Source organism: Prionailurus viverrinus, chromosome A2 (genome assembly GCF_022837055.1).
Source record: "Prionailurus viverrinus isolate Anna chromosome A2, UM_Priviv_1.0, whole genome shotgun sequence".
Taxonomy (NCBI): domain Eukaryota; kingdom Metazoa; phylum Chordata; class Mammalia; order Carnivora; family Felidae; genus Prionailurus; species Prionailurus viverrinus.
Window position 1 is genome coordinate 55,013,582 of NC_062562.1, and position 22,073 is coordinate 55,035,654.

The 22,073-nt window shown below is 42.5% G+C and overlaps 2 protein-coding genes across 2 annotated transcripts in view; one reads left to right on the plus strand and one right to left on the minus strand.

Annotated features, from left to right (window-relative positions):
• Window positions 1-746: 746 nt before the first annotated feature.
• LSM3 (LSM3 homolog, U6 small nuclear RNA and mRNA degradation associated) lies at window positions 747-10,468 on the minus strand. The gene is made up of 4 exons (XM_047846015.1): window positions 10,351-10,468; window positions 8,043-8,153; window positions 4,898-4,993; window positions 747-1,047 (listed from the first exon to the last, which is right to left on the minus strand). The coding sequence occupies exons 1-4, from the start codon at window positions 10,369-10,371 to the stop codon at window positions 967-969; spliced, it is 309 nt and encodes a 102-aa protein (XP_047701971.1). The 5' UTR covers window positions 10,372-10,468; the 3' UTR covers window positions 747-966.
• Window positions 10,469-10,530: 62 nt separating this feature from the next.
• The window catches only part of XPC (XPC complex subunit, DNA damage recognition and repair factor), a 29,082-nt gene continuing 17,539 nt past the window's right edge, over window positions 10,531-22,073 (plus strand). The window contains exons 1-4 of the mRNA XM_047846003.1: window positions 10,531-10,787; window positions 16,295-16,487; window positions 19,107-19,225; window positions 21,923-22,046. Of these exons, the coding sequence (XP_047701959.1) occupies window positions 10,685-10,787; window positions 16,295-16,487; window positions 19,107-19,225; window positions 21,923-22,046 (539 nt within the window). The 5' untranslated portion in view covers window positions 10,531-10,684. The remainder of the gene's footprint in view (window positions 10,788-16,294; window positions 16,488-19,106; window positions 19,226-21,922; window positions 22,047-22,073) is intronic.

Below are 22,073 nucleotides of genomic sequence, written 5' to 3' on the forward strand. Positions count from 1 at the left end.
AATAAAGTCTGAGAAACTGCCACACATACATGTACTTTCCTCTCTCTTTCAAGCATTAAGTGCTGACTGACTGAAGCTAGAAATAAAAAGAGCTTTGCTTTTTAGCCACTGTGTTTTATTGTGCTACTGAGATATGTTGCTGAAGACCTCTCGTCATGAATGGCCTGTGATCCAAGAGCGGAAATATGTTCTTTGAGTCATTAAATATGTGTGGCATTGGTAGATATGACGAGGCTGAACCACACAGGTATATAACCTCTGAAGCCTGACCTTAGAGATAAATCGGACCAAGCAGAAGTAACAGAAATCATGCTTCATATTCATGGCAGTGTTAACATCTACAATGTCACAGTCCCACCACCACCACCACCACCACCACCACCACCCACCCACCCACCCTGTTCCTTGGGCACTCTTTTTTGTGCTCTTATGGCATCCTGTACATGCATTATTCTATCTACCTCCCTGGCCTGCAACTGTTGGTTTAAAGAACTGCCTTCCCAGAGGATTTGAAGGAAGTATGCATATTGGCAAAACTAATTTTCAGTGGTCCACCTGGTGCCTCAAACCTAGGAGATGCACAGATGAGTGTATACAAGTAAAGTCAACATAAGATGTGTTTACTTTAAAGAGTTTGCATTAAAAAAAATTAAAAAAGGAAACATCAAATTCAATTTAAAGGAAAAAAAACCCAGAAATTGTCTGAGAAAACAACAGCAAATCAACTCCTGAAAAAGAGTTCTGCATCTTGGTGATCACATTTATTGAAAGGGTTGGAAAAAATAATACTCTTTAGCTTAAGAATTTTTGAGTTATCTGCAAATCAACTCATTTCAGGAGTGCAAGAATCCTTGGTCATTTCTTAATGTCGAAATTAACGCAGGTTTCTCTTTTGAATGTCTTCTACATTTAAAGAGGCAATCATACAAAGTCTCCTATATTCCATAACACGATAAATTCTTTGTTTCAGCCAACTCTTAATGGAGGGGCAACTAGAACAACACCATCTCCCCGGACAAAGAGCATCGGAATATTCCGTTTTGTTGACTGGAAGAGGAAAAAAAAAAACAAAACACAACACATTTATACAAATATGTAGTAGTATTATTTATTTTTTGAGAAATTGACAACAACAAAAGCCACACAGACACATCATAACACAACTGATTTAAAAACCTCATCACTCACTTACCTTTGTAGCACAAAGAACCACTTTATTAACTGTTTACTTTTCCAGGATGTCAATAATTGGGGCAAAGATTAGAGCATTCACCAAAACCCACGTTCCTCCTCTTCCTAGCACAGAGCTGGACTACATTACTCACGCTTCCTTACAACCTGGTGCAGCCCTGAGACTGGGTTTTGACCAATGGGAAGTAAAAAGAAGTGACTGACTGACCCATAAGCCTCCCACGAATGCCCCTCTATGGTCTTCCTCCCATGACTAGCCGGACTCAGATAATGAACTCTGGAGATGGCAGAGCCGTAAGACAGAGGAAGCCTGGGCCCTTGATTAAGTACCTGGAAGAAAGCTATCATGCTGAACTAAAACTCCACTCAGGACTGTTATGTGGGTGAGAAATAAAATTCCGCTGCTGTACTGAGCCGTTACATGTTGCTCCTGTGTCCTACTACTGTGCTCACATATGTGGAACGAATACCTTGGGGCACTAGCCTATAGGTGGAGCCTTAGGCAGTAAGGAAACATATGGAATACAAATATTTGAAATCCTCTTATGCCTGGAGAAAACATTAGGTAAAAATGTTGCCTGCAAAGGCTTGGAAGGTAGCCCAAGGGCCTCCCTAACCTACAGGTTCTAGGGGAAGAGGTTGGAACAAGCCAAATGTTAGTTGCTATTAACCTGATACATTCAGCAAGGCAGTAAGAGATGAGCCCAGGTAAGAACTAGCTGGTTTTCAAGCAGAGATCACAAGAAATAGGACTCACAGGGTTTGAAAAGCCAACAGTTTTTAGATCCCAAACTATAGACAATGAACAGGCACAAAAGCTTTGCAGACTGAAGCCCAGCAAACCTTCTCAGTTAAACAAACTCAGCCCTGAGGCAAGAATTAGTTTAAGTGTGTTGCTTTCCCACCCAAATTTACTTTAGCAAACGGCCTAAGGGTGGGAAGAACAGTGGGAAGGAACTAAAATAAATAAAGGCATCTATAGGCTATGTGTAGGCAAGAATGTTGAGGTTACTGGCCCATAGAATTGATTGGAAATGAACAAATCAGATGCACACAAAGTCCTAAGCTTTTAAAGAAATTGCATGCAAAGAAACAGCCTGGCTAAAAAAGCTTTTGACTATTTTTCAGTCTTCCAGCATAAGCAAGTACTTGGCTGTGAAAGCTGAAGCCCCCATTTAGGGTCGCCAGATTTAGCAAATAAAAATATAGAGTGCTCAACTACATTTGAATTCTAGATAAATAGAAGATAATTTTTTTTTTTTTTTTTTTTTGGTCTAAGTATGTCCCAAATATTACATGGGACACACTTGACCTAAAAGCCATTACTTCAAATCCTAGGACAGGGAACATTCACACCTCCCCAGGGGATTCTGCTGTATGTTTCCATTCTTCCCTTTTCCGAAGGCAGGTTTTTTTTGTTTTTTTTGTTTTTGGTGAAAATTCTGTCCCTGTTCCGCTATAATGGCTGTGGGAGGGGCAGTAGTAATTAATTCCTCCTTTTCAGGTTCTAGGAATCTATACCACAAGTGACCACATGTGGATCTGACAGAGAGAACAAAAATATTAGTAACAGTTGTCACAGAGAGCAAGATGCAGCAATGACACACTGGAATCAACGTGAAGAATCAACTGAATTAGTTACTCATCAGTGTGACTGAAAGAGAGAAGTCCAAGAAAATTCTGAGATTTATGGTCTAAACAACAGAAAATCATGCACTGAGGATAGGGAACTGAGAATGATCTCATTTTGAAGGTGAAGAACACCTTCAAAGGAATTTACTTTTAGATGTACTGAGTTCAAGATAATATCCAATGTGAAAATAGTTTCAATTAGAATACTGGGTATGAAAGAGTGAAGCTCAGAAAAGGAAACAAACTGGAGACACAGACTGATCCACAATCATGACAGCTACCAGTCACCACATGCCATGGCTTTACACATACCAAGTTCAGTGCCTCCTGTTATAATCCTGGGAGGCAGGCACAGTTACTGTCATCTTACAAAAGAGGTCCCCTAAGGCTTAGGAAGTTTCTATAACTTGCTCAAGGTCATGAAACTAACCACTAGCAGCAAAAATGTGAGCCCAGATCTGTGAAGAGCTCAAGCTTTGGTGCTGTACTGATTACTGTTACAGACTCCTACTTACTAAATGACATCACACCTCTGAGGGGAAAAAGAGACACATAGGTTAAAAAATTCAAAACCCATGTTCAGAAGGAGAAAGAAAATTTGCAAAGGAGTCAGCAGTCGTTGAAGACAGAAGGAAAGCCAGGACAAAGCAGAAATACAAAAACCATAAAAGGCTAACAGATGAACACTTACTATGTGCCTGTCACTAACCTGAAGGCTTTTCATGTAACCTCTCAGTGAATCCTAAATAGCTATATAAAGTGGGTCCTACTACCATCCCCATTTTACAGACAAGGAGACTTAGTCACAGACAGATTGCGTAGTTTGATACAATTAAATAGCTGGCAAGCAAGGGAGTCAAGATTTAATTCCAGTCCTGCAATCTGAGTCTATATTTTAAACCACTATACTCTAGAAGGGTCAAAGACTGGCTTTTCAAATACTTAAAAGACATAGGTAATTTCCTTTTTTTTTTTTTCACATTGAACAATGAAATGTGCCAACATTCAGAAGATCTGCATAGCTCCACGAACTAATATTTTCCAAATGACCAGTGCTTGATGTCACAGAATCACACAATGTAAAAGATCCATTAAAAGGACAAGGTAGGGGGGCACCTGGGTGGCTCAGTCGGTTAAGCATCCAACTTTGGCTCAGGTCATGATCTCACAGTTTGTGAGTTTAAGCCCCATGTCGGGCTCTGTGCTGACAGCTCAGAGCCTGGAGCCTGCTTTGGATTCTGTGTCTCCCTCTCTCTCTGACCCTCCCCCACTTGCACTGTCTCTCTCACTCAAAAATAAATAAACATTAAAAAAAAAAAAAGAACAAGGCAGACCAATGAATTTGCATATAGTAAGAGTATGAAAAGTTCAATGATGTGGTCTCAGATTCCACACTGCAATTAACCTTTAAGAAACTACCACTTGTTGAGTTTTAATGTAGCATCAAACGCGAATACCCACAAAAAATACTCCTCCCTTTTGTAACTACCTGTGAGGAAGGATTTTCAACTATGACATATCATAACAGATTACATGCAGAAAAAGATGTGAGAATCTAGATTTCAATTAAGCCAGGCATTAAAGAAATCTGCAAAAAGGTAAAACAAAGACACTTCTAAGTATTTTGTCCTGTAGTTGATGTTACTTAAATCAACATGTAATAGGCTCACTATTACAGAGTTAGTGTTTTTAAAATTTCTCCGTTTTAGTTTTTATTAATTATTGATAGCTTAAATTCACATCAAACAAGGAACACTGTCCAGCATTACTCTTACAGACTAACACACATGAGCATCCCGGATGAGGCAAGTGCTAGTATTCTTGCCTAACAATGAGGAACTTAAATCTGCCAAGTTAATCCACTGGCCCAACATAACCCAGGTGGGACATGGCCACAACAGCACTATAAATTAGGTCCGTCTGACCCTAAAGTCTTTGCTTTTGATTGCTATACTTTACTGGGTCCACAAGTAGGTGTCAAATCATGACGGGCTTTTTATAAATAAGTGTTACGCTGTTGGATGTTGAGAACATTTGACATTTTAAAAGTGAAGAACAGAATTCCATGACTTACTTTATATATCTCCTCATAGGTTTCCTCATCAATTTCTATGGTAGTCACAGTCTCTTCCACATCTCCCAATATCATATTTAAATGCTGATCATAAGCCTGCAGTGGAAAGGTGAGCGATCAAGAAACTTAATCATCAAATAAAGGACCAATGAACAGAGCTTACGCACAATACTTATATCACACACTTTTATACACAAATAAAAAATAATTCTGCTGTGCTAATAAGCTGTTTCTTCACAAATTATTTCCAGTGACAAGTTAACTGACCTGATAAAAATACAAAGCTGTTTATATGGCCTAAAATGAATTTACTCAAAATAATTTGAAATTATTATTTTTTTAAAGCGTCTACCCTATTGGTCATCCAAGACAGTCACATCATTTATAATATTTATGAGAAAAAGCAAATTCATCACTTTTCAGTAGACTTCTTTCAATTCCCTCTGTAACAGCATGACAAGAGAGATACAGTGAAAGAAATACGATTCTTTAACTGCGAAGAAGATGGCACTTCAGTCTCCCAAAGGCACAAGACAAGACCTCCCTGTGCTAAACTGAACACCACCACGTGAAACCAGTAGAGCAATACCCGGCCCACGTAAAACCTAGCCAAAATAAACTGTGTTTGGCACCTGTAGGCTCAATCAATAAATGTTGCCATCCTGATAGGGATAGCCTTAATCCAAACTCTAAAGCTCATGTATTTTACTAAAAGGTGAAACTCCAGGGGCCTTGTTCAGAACCCACTTATGCTTACTTCTTTTTAAAAATTTCTTTTATTTTGGGGCATCTGGGTTGCTCAGTTCGTTGAGTGTCTGACTTTGGCTCAGGTCATGATCTCACAGCTTGTGAGTTCGAGCCCCGCATTTGGGCTCTGTGCTGACAGCTCAGAGCCTGGAGCCTGCTTCAGATTCTGTGTCTCCCTCTCTCTCTGCCCCTAACCCACTCGCATTCTGTCTCTGTCTCTCTCAAAAATAAATAAACATTAAAAAAAAATTTTTTTTAATAAAAAAATTTATTTTTTATTTGAGGCGGGGGGGGGGGGGGGAGGGAGGGAGAAAGAGGGAGAGAGAAGGAGGGAGAGAGAGAGAGACAGAATCTTAAGGAGGCTCCAAGCTCAGTGTAGAGCCTGACATGGGGCTCAATCCCACCACCCTGGGATCATGACCTGAGCTGAAATCAAGAGTTGGATGCTCAACCGACTGAGCTGCCCAGGTGCCTCTCACTCATGCTCACTTCTAACAAAGCGTTAAATGGTTTACCAGCTCACATCAAAATAAAAGTAACACATCAGCCACATAGCAGCCACTTCTAGCAAAGCATACCAACAAGAGCAAAAATCTATAGATGAGGGCCAGAAAACAAACAAAATGTTGGGAGCCATTTAGTATAGAGGCAATGAAGTCTAGAAGGGAACTAAAGAAGCCTCCAAGAGCTAAGGCGACATATCTGTCCCGGGGTGTGTCTCCACATGCCACTGGCCCATGTGTTTAAGCGCAATTCTCTTTTTCTTGGTAAAGTTGCCACTCTTCCATTTCCCGGGGTTCCTCTTCTCATAAAGCCAGCTGTATATCAAGATCACTGTCTTCCTAGGTCCCTGCTTTCTAAGTACAGGACACTCTTTACCTTTAGGTCTTATGGAAGGTGAAATCAAAGTACTTAAGAATGGGGCTGCAGTCAGATTGCCTAGGGTCATATTCTGGACCTTCCTTTAACTTAAGCAAGTAACTTCACCTTTCTAGGCCTGAGCTTCTTCTACTGCATAACCAGGCTAATTAGCGTCTACCTTGATAGGGCTGTTATAAAGGTTAAATGAGACATTAGCACCTGGAATGTAATTAATGCTCAACAAATATGAGCCGTTTTAAATCACTTTAAGGTAGAATGATGGTAGTAAAAACAATATATACAGGAGAGTGACAAGTTGTCAAGAAAAGACAAAACCCTCAGTATACTCTCTTTATGAATAAATAGGACCACTTCAAGGGATCAATCCTATACAAATACGTACAGATATACACAAAGAAATATGCATAAAAATACATACTGCAGACTTATTTACGGCAGCAAGAAATGGAAAACAATCTAAAAACCACTTTTACAATACACAGAATTCTATGCAGTCCTTAAAAAGAATAAAGGAGGGGTGTCTGGGTGGCTCAGTTGAGCCTTCAACTTTTTTTTTTTTTCAACGTTTATTTATTTTTGGGATAGAGACAGAGCATGAACGGGGGAGGGGCAGAGAGAGAGGGAGACACAGAATCGGAAACAGGCTCCAGGCTCTGAGCCATCAGCCCAGAGCCCGATGCGGGGCTCGAACTCATGGACCGCGAGATCGTGACCTGGCTGAAGTCGGACGCTTAACCGACTGCGCCACCCAGGCGCCCCGAGCCTTCAACTCTTGATTTCAGCTCAGATCATGATCCCAGGGTTGGGCGATCAGGCTCTGTGCTGAGCATGGAGCCTGCTTAAGATTCTCTTTTCCTTTGCCCCTCTCCCCAGCTCACGCTCATTCGCTCTCTAAAAAAAAATAAAGCTGAATGGAGATTTATATGCATTCATGATGAATAATTTCCAAGAAAGATTAAGTGAAAAAGAAAGCTGCTCAAAAATATGTACAGCAAGATCCCAGTTTTATTTACAGGTGGTGTATATAGTGCAAATACATGCGTGGGATCACATGTATATGTATTTATGTGTAAATATATAGAAAAGACCTAAAAGATCACAGACCCAATTTCTAAGTGGCTAGCAAAAGAAAAAAATGGGATTTCACCTTTTACTCTATGTATTTCTGCGCTATTTAATTTTTCTCACAAGAAAACGCAAACTTATGTACACATCAGTAACTGATAGAACGTTTAAATAAGAATGGAGAATAAATGCTATTTACAAATAAATAGAAAAAATGAAAGAAATGAAAATGTTCTTTAAAATTACATCATTTCTGTTAGAAAAAATATTAAAGAGGTGAATTAAATGCAGTTGTACTTGACTTGTAGAAATATGGGTGACCTTCCACCTTCTTATCTACATTCAAAATACTCTTCTACATCAGACAGTGTTTATATTTCAAGGGGGTAGTGGTAGGGAGGCATGACAGAGAAATAACCTGATTTCAAGGTAATTTAATAAATTTACTTACATGTAATCTGCCTCGAAGCTCTCTGTCATTCCTCATTTTCACATAAATTCGCTCATCCAGGCTGAGCCTGATGAGATCCAGGGGCTCCTCTACGGTGTTGGTCGTTTGTTGCTGATGAAAGAAACAGGCTTAGTAATACAGTACTAGCGAGTGCAGTGTTCAAGTCATTGCTATCCTGTACGACGGTGGGCAAGTTACTTAAACCTCAATGCCTCAGTCTCAGACTCTGTAAAATGTGGATGATGATAGCGCCTACCTAATACTGTTGTTGTGAGGCTCAAAGGGCATATTATGAAAGCTTAAAACAGTGCCTGGATCATAGTGAGTGCTATGTAAGTGAAGGCTGAAACACACGTACACAGGAAGGAGTTATACAGCAAAATAAGCATGTACTTTGTTCTCTCAAAATCCAAAGCGCCTGACCCAATTTCAGGGTACAGGAAGTCACTGTCTGGGACTTCAACCTTACCTCAAATTTCACTTAGTGATTTGAAAAAATTTCATTTAATGACTACCACACAGTAATCAGAATGCCAAGGAGAGATTCAATCTGGGGCAGGTTGAGTTTAGGGTGCCAACTGGCCACTAAGATGAATATATTTAGCAGGGAGTATTGAATACTGGTTGAAAGCACTAGCTTTGAAGTCAGGCAGTGTGTGTTCAACTCCTGAATCTGAAACTTGTGAATTCGGATTAAAAAAAAAAAAATCATGCCATCTCTGAGCATCAGCTTCCTTGTTCGTAAAATGAGGAAGCCATAATCTTCCCTTCATGATTCTTGCAAGGACTGGATGAGCTAATGTATTAAGTTAACGTATTAAGTGTATTCACAATAGTAAGTGGCAAACTGAAAGTACTTAAAAATGGTTCTTGTTATTTCCAATTGAAGAACTGCTGGAAATATAGGTCCCAGAGAGATCAGCGCTAGGATGACTTGGGAGTCATCCAAATGCGAGGGATGGGTAGGCAGGAAAGTTGGTAAGATTATTCAAGGAGTTTCTTTGGTGAGTACATCAGGCCAGTGGCAGAATGCGACTGAAAGTTACAGGCTCTACAGTCTTAAAAAAGCTAGAATCTAGAAAAAAAAAAAATTCCTAACCTCAACTGGTCCTCAATCCCAATTAAACAGGTGATTGTCAAAGACCAGCTAACCAACTACTACATTACGGTAGAGCGGTCAGTCTCTGCCCTCAAGGAGTTCATTCTAGTGGGGAGAGGGGTATGAATAAATATATAGTAATACTACAAGAACAGACACACCACAGAGCCCTACTGCTCCTTTGGCTATAGTCTACAATACCCACTGTCCATACTTTTCATCCTGTAGCTTTACATTTGCCTTTTCAAAGAAGCCTCCCTGATGAACCAATTCATTTGTTCAATAAATATTTGTTCAGGGTTTCCAGCACTGTTCTGAACCTGGAGGACAGAATGGTGAACAAAACCCTGCTCTTAAGGATCTCACATTCGAGTGGGGAAAGACAGACGTTGAACATCGAAGGGTCTACTTAATATGAACAAATAACATGCTACGAAAAAAAATAAAGCAGACTAGGAAAGAGTGCTATTTTATGCAAGCGGCCAGATAAATCCTCGTTGATGAGGTGAAATTTCAGGAGAAAGCTAGGTTGTGGCCTGATCCACAAATATATCTTAGGAAGAGCATTTTCGGGAAAAGGAGAGAAGATGAGAAAGCCTAGAGGACCATCATATTATTTTATATACCAGGTCCTTGCTTGTTTTCTTCATGCCACATCACAGTTCCTACATATTGCAAGTTTGTTTACTTATCTGCCCTTCCAGAGAACATAAGCTCCAAGTGGGGACAGGGCTCACGTTTGTCAATGCCGGTGTCCCTGGTGCTTAGAGCGGAGTCTAACCATACAAGTTGATGTTTACTACTCATTTGCTGAACGAGTAACAACCGTTGCGCTCATAATAGTAACTATTTAGCTTTATTATCACCTTTTCTACCAGAATCCCGACATCTCCGTGAGGCAGGCAGGGATAATCATTCCCATACCACTGATGAAGATGAGATACAAGGGAAAGGAAGTGACGAGTGTGAAGAATAATTAGTTTTCAGGCGGGCTTCCAAGGGGAAACCATCTCAGGGCGTGAGACAAAATTCGGAGAGGGCGCGGTTACCAAAGGGAAGATTAAAAGTCGTGATAACTTAGAAACAGGGCGGCATGCAGGCCACCTTTCGGTGAGTTTGGAGAAAGTAGCCCTGGGACGCAAAGCCGAACAGAGTGAGGGCTAGCAGTGGAAAAGCCGCTCTGGAGTGAGCCCCTCAAAATACACTCACCTGGTCCACGTCGTCCGCCATGCTTCAAACCCTGCGCTCTTTCCTGCCTCTCGCGAGAGTACGCGAGCCGCTCGCGCGCCCCCCTCCCCCCGCCGCTGTCTCCGGAAACGCGAAAAATACAATGAGCCGGAAGTAGAGAGAAATTCGCTCTGCGCCGTCTTGCTTTGTACAGTTTGTGTTGGTCATTTGAGGCTGAGGCTGGGGCGGAGCTTCATCGGCGTAGACTTGGCCTATAAGGAAAGGGCTGGCGATGCCTCGCCCCGCTGGGGGCGGAGCTTGCGCTCCCATTCCCGTGGCTTAGTGCGTCAATCTCCGGGAGTCTTGCCTGGGCAACATGGCTCGGAAGCGTGCGGCCGGTAGGGAGCCGCAGGGACGTGAACCGTGCGGCCGGAAGGCCAAGGGCAAGAGCACGGCCCGGCGTGAGGAGAAGGAGGCGGGTGAGAGCGAGACCGAGCCGGGCTTAGGGGTAGATGCTCATGCTCAAGGAGGGCAGGAAACAAGGTGCGGGGGTGGGGGGGGCTGACTTCTGGAGGTGACGGGGCGGAGAATACCCTGTTTGCCTTGAGCGGAGCCGGCGTTAACGGCGGCCCGGGGAGGCGGGCGGTTGTGCCACTGCTTGGGTCCTCACCGACGTCGCTGTGCTTTAGTCCTCGGGAGGACTGATGCGCCCTGGGGGTTCCCCTGGAGCTCAACCTGCTCTCCGGCGTTGCCTCTTTCCTGCTCCCTGTTGCCCACAGGCTGCTGTCCAGCCTCCTGCAGATGCAAAGGGCTGAATAAGGCAAAAGGCATTACAGTTGTTTTGTGGCCCCCAGAAGACGGATGGACCAGAGTGCTGTAATGTGCGGACTCCCAGAATAATATCTTCAGTTAAATCTCACCCCAGAGTTCCAGATTCGGATCCAACCTGACTTCTCCACCTGGATGTCGAATAGGTTTCTTATATTCGTTACGGGCAAAGCAAAACTCTTGCTTTTCCCCTTTAAGCCTGTTTCTTCCCCACCTTTTCCCATTCAATAAATGATCCCTTCACCCACTTGTTAAAGCAAGCCTCTCCTTTTCATTACACATACACATCTAATCCGTCAGCAGGTTCTACCAATCCAACCTCAGAGCTGTATCTCAGATCCCTACACTTCTCTTTATTTCCGTGGTTACAGCCCCTGCCTAAGCCACCATCACTTTTCATTTGAAGGACCACAGTTGCTTTACTGGTCTCCCTACTTCCCCACTTCTCTGCAATGGTTTTCCACCTGGCAGCCCAAATGATTAAAAAAAAAAAAAAAAATCAGATCGTGCCATGTTCCTACCTCAAACCTGTGGCTTCCCATTGCTCTTGGCCTAAAATCCAAATTCCTTACCATGGCCTGCAAGACCTTACATGATTTGGCTGCTGCTACTTCTGTTGTCTTTTAGGACTCTTTGCCAGATACCCTCCTTATTGGCTTCCTGTCTGTTCCTCAAATATGCCATGTTATTTCTCACCTTGAGCCTTTGCCTTTGATATTCCTTCTGCCTGCAATGTTCTCCCATGGCTCTAGGGTGGCTGATTTCTTCTGTTCCTTCACATCTGAACTTACACTGCTTTGAGTGTCTGATCTAAGGTGATCCTTACCAGGTACTCCTTCACAGGCCCTCACAGCCTCTGTTGCATAATGTAATGATCTTGTTAATTTATTTGCTTCCTTTTAGGGTAGCCCGTCTTACTACCATTTAAGTTTATGCAAATGTGTTTTATTTTTTGCTGTGTCCTGTATTGTCCTCTCCCTCTTCCCTGCATATGCCAAGTGCTCAATAAATGTTTTCAATAATTGCATAGTGCATGCTGTAGAAGGGATTTCTGGCATTCCTAAAATAATCTGAATAGAAGTTTAGGAAACCAGCAAGGATTCCTATGACACTAGGTTCAATACTATGATTATATAAGTTCAACATTCATTAGTAAATAGGCAAATGGAAGTCATTTCCAAACTTAGAAGGTAATTTACCCCACAGTTAATGCTGTGAGTTCCATTTTATTGATTTACTCATTCAGGTAATTTACCTTTACACAAAGGTAAATTGCCCTTTACACAAAGTATTCAAGACAATGATATTTTGGAAGAAGGTAGCAGGCTTTGTGGCTTTTGAAGGAACAATCAAGTTTGGAGAGATTGGGAAATGCTCTCTGAAGGAGATACATTTGATCTGTGACTTTAAGGATGGGTAACATTTCAGCAGATGGCTGTGAAAAGGGGTTGTTATTGCAGTCAGAGGGAATGTATTCCGAATATGTGGCACTTCAGGAGTTCGAAGTTTTAACCTGATGGAAATGCCACCTGTCTGGGTACCATTTCTTCCAGCTTAATACTTGATCTGGACTCCAGGTTGGTGCAACTTAGTAGTTATATGCACTAGTGCAAATTATTTTGGACAAATAGTTTACCTCTCTGAACCTCATCTCTGAAACACAATACTACCTTTCAGGGTAGTTGTGTTTGCGAGTGAGCTAGAAGCATCTGCCACGGTCCACGTTAGGTAATCAGATGGGCTACCTTCTATCGGTTCCGCCTAGGTGTAGGTGAGGAAGCACCCGGGCATGAGTCAGACCCTGCTAGCTAGAGGAGCTTGGCAGTAAGTTCTCTTCAAGGAAGAGTTACAATCTTTGCTGTGGTTGGGTCGAAGAACAGTCTGGTTGTGGATTGGGCTACAGTTCACACTGATTTGATGACTTTACAGTATAGTTTCTGAGCACCTCATTGCATGCCAAAGAAGGTGACACTTGGCTGCTTTCAACGTTTAGGGACAAAGAAAACAGTCTTCCACATTATTTCCTTGTTTCTATTAGGGCATGTCTAATTTCTTTATGTTTCTTCCCTATGTTAATGCTTTCGTCACTGTGAATCATTAATTCCTTCAATAAATATTTACTGAGAACCTGCTATGTCCAGGCACTGTTCTCAGTCCTGGAATTAATAGTAGTGAACAGGACAGTCACGATCCCTGTTCTCGTGATGCTTACAATCTGTGGGGGAGGTGGGGGGGCAGACAATAACAACTTAAATAAATTCATGCAGCGATAAGAGTTACGAAAAGAAGTAGAACAGGCAATAGAACTGCCATGGGGGTGAGGAAGAAGCAGCTAAGTCAGAATTGGTAGTCAAGGAAGGCCTCTTTGAGGAGGTGATTGATAGTTTGAACGAATTACTGAATGTCCTGAAGGAGCCATTCATAGGAAGTTCTGAGGGAAGGCAGAGGAAGCTGTAAGTTTTAACAACTTAGGAGGAAATGAAATGAGCTTGGCCAGTTGGCTGGGCACAGTGAGTGGGGGGCGAGTGGTAGAAATTGAGGTGGGAGAAGTGGACAGGACTCTTAGTTTGGAGACCAAACTAAGTTTGTATTTTATTCTAAGCACTATGGGATGCCGCTGGCAGTTTTAAGCAGGTATTATTAAATCTCACTGGAAGGTCAAGTAGACCATGTGGTAATTCCTGCCTTTCTGAAATAACCACATTGGCCTCAAGGAGGCTCTAGGTTAGGTAACTCTAGATCTTGGAGAGTGCTAGAAAATAGCTCTCTGGATTCTCTGGGACCCAAAAAAACCATAAAGAATAAAGAAAAAAAATAACCTATGTTTCTACCATCCAGAAAGAAGCACCACTGAATAGTGGTATATTTTGTTCAAGTTTGTTTTTCTAAGTAGTGGAAACCACACAGTAAAAACATATTTGCATGCTTAACATTTTATTAGATGTCATTTTTCTTTGTCTTAAAAGGTGACTGAATTACCTTCCATTGTGTGACTGTACATAATTATTATGTCATGGTTGGGCATTCAGATTTTTAAAATTTGGGGGTATTACAGTAGCCACCCCCCCCCCCCCCCGCCCCACATCTGCAGGGTTATGTTTCAAAGTCTCCCCTCCCCCCACAACAGTGGATGCCTGAAGCACAGTACTGAACCCTGTATATGCTGGTTTTTTCCTAGACTCCATACCTATGATAAAGTTTAATTGATAAAACTAGGCACAGTAAGAGATTGGCAACACTAATAATGAATAGAAGTTCAAACAATATATTGTAATAAAAGTTAATGTTTGTTTATTTTGATAGAGGGAGAGTGCGAGCAGGGGAGGGCAGAGAGAGGGAGACACAGAATCCGAATCCAAAGCAGGCTCCAGAGCCTGACGTGGGGCTTGATCTCACAAACCTTGAGATCTTGACTTGAGCCAAAGTTAGATGCTTACTTAACCTACTGAGCCACCTAGGTGCCCCAGCCTTCTAATTCTTATGTGAGATGATAAAATGCCTAACTGATGAGGTAAATAACAGGCATTGTGAAGTAGCCTTAGGCCACTGTTGACCTTTAGGAGTTTGTCAGGAGGTTCGGTTGTTCCTCACTGCAGTTGAGCAGTGGGTTGAGTGGGAAACTAAAACCGTGGGTAAGGGGGGGATTACTGTATGAATGATGATACTGTGGGCATCTTTTTGATTCACAGTTTGTTTCCTTTCTTGCCCCCTTTTAACTCCTCTACCTCTCTCTTCAAAGCACAGAAACACAATTGTGTTTTTTAAGCAACCAAAAAAGTTTGGTGAGGAGGAAACAGTGCTTTTGAAGTATCCTCTCGCGTGCATTTTTAGATTAGTGAAAATGAAAGAGTTTCGCATCTGTTTGTTTTACATCTATTCATAGAGGGCTAAGAAGCGTTAAAGATCCAGGAATTCTGACACCCTACTCAAACTGTGAAGTCATAAACCCTCAAGCAGGTTTTGGCCGTGGAATAAGAAATGTCTCCAGATTCTAAATATTTTTGAAATTGTTTCCATTAAAATGTTCAAAACACAAGAATGCATAGAGTCCTTTTATAAAACATTCTAAAGAAACTGATCAGTGATTTTATCTAGCATTAGAACATATGTTCCATTATAAGAGAAATTTATGAAAATTATGACCATCATAGGGTTTTTCCCCCATGCAAAAGTATATTCTTGGGGAATATAAGTATGTATCCATAGAGTCAGTAAGACAAACCATAAATGGAACGAATCAATCTGATACTAGGTTAATATTGCTGCACCTCCATAAAGGCTAAAGTATTTTTGTTTTCCAAAATTAATTGAAGCAGAGTCATGCAAAGGCAAAGGAGGATTCTTTATTTCAGATTCAGGATTGATTATTTTTATGAACATGTTTGCAAAATAGAAGCCATCTTCCCCTGCCGTGTTACTATTTATTAAAAGTTGATTTACTGATACCTGTTAAGAAACAGACTGTATTTCTAGATACCCTGATTTAACGAAAGCCAGCAGCTTGTGCCTTTTTTAAATTTCCCTTTAACAAAAACCAACAATGATTATTTTAAGGAAGCAAAGGTATTTCTGAATTACTACTGTTATTCCAACCCTAAGTTTGCTGAGGTGGTTGGTAAATGAGTGCCTTTGGGTTAGATTGGAAAGGTTTCATAACTGTTGTGAGCAGGGTTTGGTTGTGAAAGGTGGTGGAAACATGGATTAGTAGCAGTAGGGTTGTGGTAAAACTTGGACATGCTTCTGAACTCCAAACATTTCACTTAGAAGTGAGTTACCCCTAAAATAAATAACTAGTCTTGGCAGGTAGTCAATAAGCAAGGTGCTCATAGCAGATTGATGTACTTTCCTTCCTGGATACTAGCTGCAGTTTGAGATTTGAAAGCTAGATTTTTGAGTCATGTGGCAGTGTCTGTCGTCCCAGGAGGAGTAGAATAAAATGCTGGTAAAAGGAGTGAGTTTTTACTGTGAGTGCAGGTGTAAGTTGGAGTAGAGACACAAGGCTGCAGGCTGGTTGCTGAACAGATGGGACGGTGACCCGGTGACGGAGATGTGGCCTGGAGAGAGGTGACAGAAAGGGGCTTTTCATCACGTGCCTGTGAAAACACACTGCCTCTGCCTTTCCCATGTCCCTTACCTCATGTTCCATGTGGTCGTCTAGATGTCTTGCAAGATGAGAAACCTCTAAAGAGGAGCCTTCTCTCCAAAGTCTCACGAGAAACGAGGAAGAGAGGTTGCAGTGATCCCGGGGGCCCCGCACACAGTCCAGCCAAAAGGAAGGCGGCCAAGGTGACTGTTAAATCTGAAAATGCCGAGGTGAAGGATGAAGCTCTCAGCGATGGGGAGGACTTCAGGTGAGATGGCTGAGAAGCTTCCTGCCAGGTCTTGATTGCTTCCATCAGGGAGGTGTCAGTAATAAAACCTCCCCTTTTTTGCTCGTCACTAGGATCCGTGCAAAAGACGGGATCTTTAAACTCTTCCAGCTAGAGCTCAGACCACTAGTAAGATTCTTCTTAGCGGTTACAGTTGGCCGTTGAACAGCCAGGCTTGAACTGCAGGGGCCTACTTATACGTGGGTTTTGTGTGTGTGTGTGTGTGTGTGTGTGTGTGTGTGTGTGTGTGTGTGTGTTTTATGATAAATACAGTAAGCTCTGTAAATGTAGTTTTTCTTCCTTGTGATATTTCAAATAACATTTTCTTTTCTCCAGCTGACCTTATGGTAAGAATACAGCATACAAGACATGTAACATGCAAAATATGTGTTAAACACTGTGTGTGTTATCTATCGGTAAGACTCCCAGTCAACAGAAGCCTAGTAGTAGTTAGTAGTATTTCGGGGAGTTAAAAGTTCTGTGCGGATTTTCAATTTTTCAAGGGTATATAGTTTACCTCTCAAACTTTTCAGATAACAGTGACAGTGTGCAGAAAGTGATTTATTTGTGGTTACGCAGCTAGATGGTGGCAAAAACCAGGTGAGACCCAGGTCTTCTGACTCGCGGTCCAGTGCTCTTTCTCCTGCATAAAGGTACTCCATTCTGAAAATACTGGCCTGCCATTCCAGCTCTCTCTTGTACTGTCCTCGAGCACACTCTCCTCCCACCCAGCTGGACTTCTTGTCCCTCCTGCTTTGCCACCTGAGTTGTGCTCATTCTTCCCTGTACCTGGAATGTTTTCTTCCACCTAGAAGATGTGGATCAGAATCCACTTTCTTGACAGTTTCATTGATTCTTCCCTCCTTTCCTCTGGTTTCTTGCAGCGTCTCTTACGAGTGTAGCTTGTCTGCCTCGTGTTGTGCTTATTTGTGCCCATGTCACGTACTGCACCTGCTCCCCTGGAAGCTCTCTGAGGCCTGGAACCACTCCTGGTTCGTTTTCGTGTGCCCTGTGGCATCTAGGAAAGGACCTTTTGTTTGGCAGAAACTGAGCAAGATTTTTGCAGTGAATGCACATTCTTAGTAATATGTGGTGGACAGGGATTACAAGCCCAGTGATCTTCCACCTCCCAGGAAAGTTGTGGGGAAGAGAGGAAGAGGAAAACCAGAGGCAGTAGTCCCTTCAAAAACAAATCTTCAATCTTAGTGTTGGCTTTTCCAGCAACCTCCAGTCCTGGCAGAGAACAGTCGCCCAGGAGAGGGCAACAGTAGACAAGAGCATGAGGAAGCAGGTCAATTTTGCACTCAGTTCATCTCCCTTTCCCTTAGGCTTTCCCTCAGTCTGTCTCTGAGCTTACTGTTTCCTGGCTGCCCATCCGCATTAGTTGGATTCTTTCTCCAGAGAAATCCACATACAGATAGACCAGGATACAGTCAGTTGAAGCTCTGGGACCTCCTTTCCCTTTCTGTTGAGAGTCCACTGCAGTCAAACCCATAGCACACGGACATTTCCATTACATTCACTCAGGAGAAATGTTTTTGTTTCTGTGGCATTGAGAGAGAGAAGCAGGCTAAAAAGGCAAAATGTGGAGTTTTAGAGCTGAAGACTGAGGATCGGTTATTTTATTTTATTTTTTAATTTTTTTTCAACGTTTTTTATTTATTTTTGGGACAGAGAGAGACAGAGCATGAACGGGGGAGGGGCAGAGAGAGAGGGAGACACAGAATCGGAAACAGGCTCCAGGCTCCGAGCCATCAGCCCAGAGCCCGACGCGGGGCTCGAACTCCCGGACCGTGAGATCGTGACCTGGCTGAAGTCGGACGCCCAACCGACTGCACCACCCAGGCGCCCCGCGGATCAGTTATTTTAAATGTCTGTGCTGAAATCCGAGATGATGTTGTCACCACTGTCAAACGTTACAAAAGCTGAAAAGTAACTCAGAGCTCTAAACACATTTTAGAATGTATATGAAGTTGCAAAGAGTAGGTTACATATTAACAACCATTTCTTCTTGGGCCAGTTAGTCAGCTGTGGCCACTTCCCCGTGTCCTTATCTACTGAACCAGCTAGCTGCCAAGCTTTTGTTGTTGTGTATGACAGACCTGCATACAGTCACATCCCTGCATACCCTGAAGTTAGAATTCCACCAGCTTCTGTCTCCTTACATCATAATTCTTAAAGTGGGGGGAAACAATCATCTGAGTTGGCTCCTGGTAGGACCAGCAAATGGGAATCCCCTCTTCTCCGTTGTGGTGCCCACCTGCACGTGTAGACACCCAGACACCACAGCTTTTACTTCTGGAACTCCCATTATTACTGTGGTTCCTTCTGATGTTCCCTGTACCCCCTGCAGGCTCAGCTGCGTTTTCCCTCACACAGCTCTAGGTTGTAGGGTCATTGCGTTCTTTCTGACAGCACATCCAGCGTCAGACTGATGATCAGAGCACATCTTGAGGAGCACTTGGGACCTACGCCGATGGAGGGTATGAGGCTCAGAGCTCACACGTCATCTTTACATAATTGCGACAGGTTCTCAGCAAATAGGAGTCCTTCTAGGGTATGGGAATCTTCTTCACCTTCCCTCCTGTGATCTTTACACAGGGACTTTGCAAGTGCCCCCAAGAAGGCACACCATCCAAAGAGAGAGGCTGCTGTGGACAAAGGCAGCTGTGAAGGAGACGAGGAGGAAGAAAGTGACGATGATTGGGAAGAGGTAGAAGGTAAAAACATCAGAGCTGTGTGATTGTGTTTTTCTGGTTGAATCGGCTTGGAGGCATGTCACTTAGCTACCCGTTGTTCCCTTTCGAAACTAAGATCTAATAAGGTTGCAGTAGGGGCTTGCTTTTGATGCAAGGAAAAATTCATGACCAGGTTACCGAAAAGGTATGGTCTTCCTCTGGTGGCTGTCAGGAGTAGATTGTGAAAGAGAGAGGCAACGTCATCTCGTAGAAAGCACACAGGCTTTGAGTCCTGGGTTCAGAGCCCAGCTTTGTCACTTATAGTGGAGTGAGCAAATCCACCTGTCAGAGCTGAGTTTTTTCACCGATGACATTCAGTAAGCATTGAATGCTCCCTGTGAGCTGTGCACAGGCTGGGATCCAGAACTGTGTTGGCGGAGGAAAGGTTTGCAAATGTAATGGGCCCAAAGCCTCATATATTCACAGTAAGTGGCAGCTAATATTATCATCCCTGATTCCTTCTGTGTAGCTTGACTCTATCTCAGCTCTTGATTTGGAAAATGATTTTTGAAAACCAACAAAAAAATTTTTTAATGTAGTACATAGACCCCACCTAGATTCCTAACTGTAACATTTGCCATATTGAATGTGTCTTTCTCTCTGCATATATACATTGTAGAACCATTTGAAAGTGAGTTGCAAGGGCCCCGGGGTGGCTCAGTCTCAGGATATGATCTCACAGTTCACCGGGTTAAGCCCCAAATCTGGCTCTGAGCTGACAGTGGGGAGCCTGCTTGGGATTCTCTGCCCCTCTCCTGCTTATATGCATGCACTGCTCTCTCTGTCTCGGAAAAATAAACATTTAAAAAGAAAATAAGTTGTAGACACCCTGGCACTTTACTTGTAAATACTTCATGCATTTCAAGAATAAGACATTCTCCTACATGATAAAATATTTTCACACCCAAGAAAATGAAAAGTCCCCATTTGTTACAAAAATATCCTTCCTAGGTATGTTTTTGTTTGTTGCTAATCCAGGATCTAAGGTGTGAGCCTTGTATTTGGTTATACCGCTTTAGTCTCCTTTAGTCTAGAATAGTATGTGTTACCCAGCCCTGTTTTTTCACTTGTGGAACACTGCTGTTTTTGAAGAGTCGTGGCCTCTTCCTTTGTGGGATGTCTCATAGTCTAGTTTTGTCTGACAGACAGTCACACATCTCAGGGTGGTGGTAATGGGTTTCAGTGTCTCTTGGTTTCTTATACATGTAAGGTTTACCTGAATTTAGGTTCAGGTCTTAGTACTGCATCCGTTAAGAGGCACCTAATATCAGGTTGTCCTACTAGTGGCGCAAAGTTCGATCGTGTAAGGTGGTCCTGCCAGGTTGCAACAATATAAAGGTACATTTTTTTTCCTCTTTAATTAGCCATCTTGGGTGGTACTAAAGAATTTCCTTTTAATGTTTCTTTTTGAGAGAGAGCACACACCTGTGTGTGAGGAAGGGGTGGAGAGAGAGGGAGACAGAGGATCTGAAGCAGACTCTGCATTGTCAACAGAGAGCCTGATGCGGGGCTCAAACTCACAAACAGTGAGATTGTGACCTGAGCTGAAGTCAGACACTTAACCCATTGAGCCCCCCAGGTGCCCCTACTTAATGGTTTTAGTATGTTTTGATCTTTACCAAGTCAGAGATTATTACACTGAGCATTGCAAAATGGAATATTCTGAATCTTTCATTTCATATTCATTGATCAGGTGACTTTGATCTGTAAAGAAGAACTTTCTCTTTTAAGAATTTATTTTGAGTATCGCTGTGGACTCAGATATTTTAAAAATTGAAATATGTTATCAGTTATTATCGTTATACTTTTTGATCTTCAGACTGTCCCAGATTTGGCTCGTGGGAGCCCCTTTAAGCCAGTTACCCTGCTGTGTCCTGTTGCTCTGGCCTTACTCATTTTTGAGAACATTTTTGTTTTCTGGCACGAGAAGATGTGCCAGGCCCACCCTATACTTTTCTTGCTCCAGACCTATAATCAGCTTTTGTTTCTGCAGGAAGTCCTGGCTCTTTTCAGTAGGGACCCGTATATACAAACCAGGTCTTGACATTAGGTGTGTTCATTACCAACGGGGTGTCAGTGCGTCTGGACCCACAGCCGCTTTAAAAGGGCCTTTGCTGATGACATTCACAGTTAGATCCAGTTCATTGAATTCAGTTTATGTCAGCTAGCGTTTACAAGTGATGCAGGGGATAAAGAGAAAAAAAGATGCATTCCTTGTCATTACAAGTTTGCGACTGGGGCTGTGAGACCCCCTCAGCCATTCCTCTATACAGAGCAAATTGTGATATGTGTTACTGTAGTAAAACAGAGAATAGAAAATTGTTCTTGTTTGGCGCTTTTTTTCCCTTGGATAAAGGCTAAGTCTCTACTAAAACGCATACTTGAGCATCAGCTCCTTGATACCAGAGATCTGTATTTAATTCAACTCAGTGTTTCTGTGCCCTAGTTTCCTGTGTCTCTGGGTTGCTGTTCAATCAAGTTCAATGAGCAATAAAATAAAACAGCACAGTGTGTGGCATTTTTGAGGTACTCAAAAACAGGATAGGAGTAGGGGACTCCTGCCTCGCATCTGTCCTGTTCTGTTCCTTACTCCCTCCATCTCAGCAGAACTCAATTTTGTTCGCGTGATCACTGTTGTAAGCATTATTATCACTGATTTTTGAATATTTTTGTTGATAGAACTTAGTGAGCCTGTGCCGAGTGATGCAGGAGAAAATGCAGCCTTCTCTAAATCTGTCCTGCCTGTGAAGCCAGTGGAGATAGAAATTGAAACACCCCAGCAGGCAAAAGCCAGAGAAAGAAGGTAAGATTAGGCATTTGCTTCTAGATT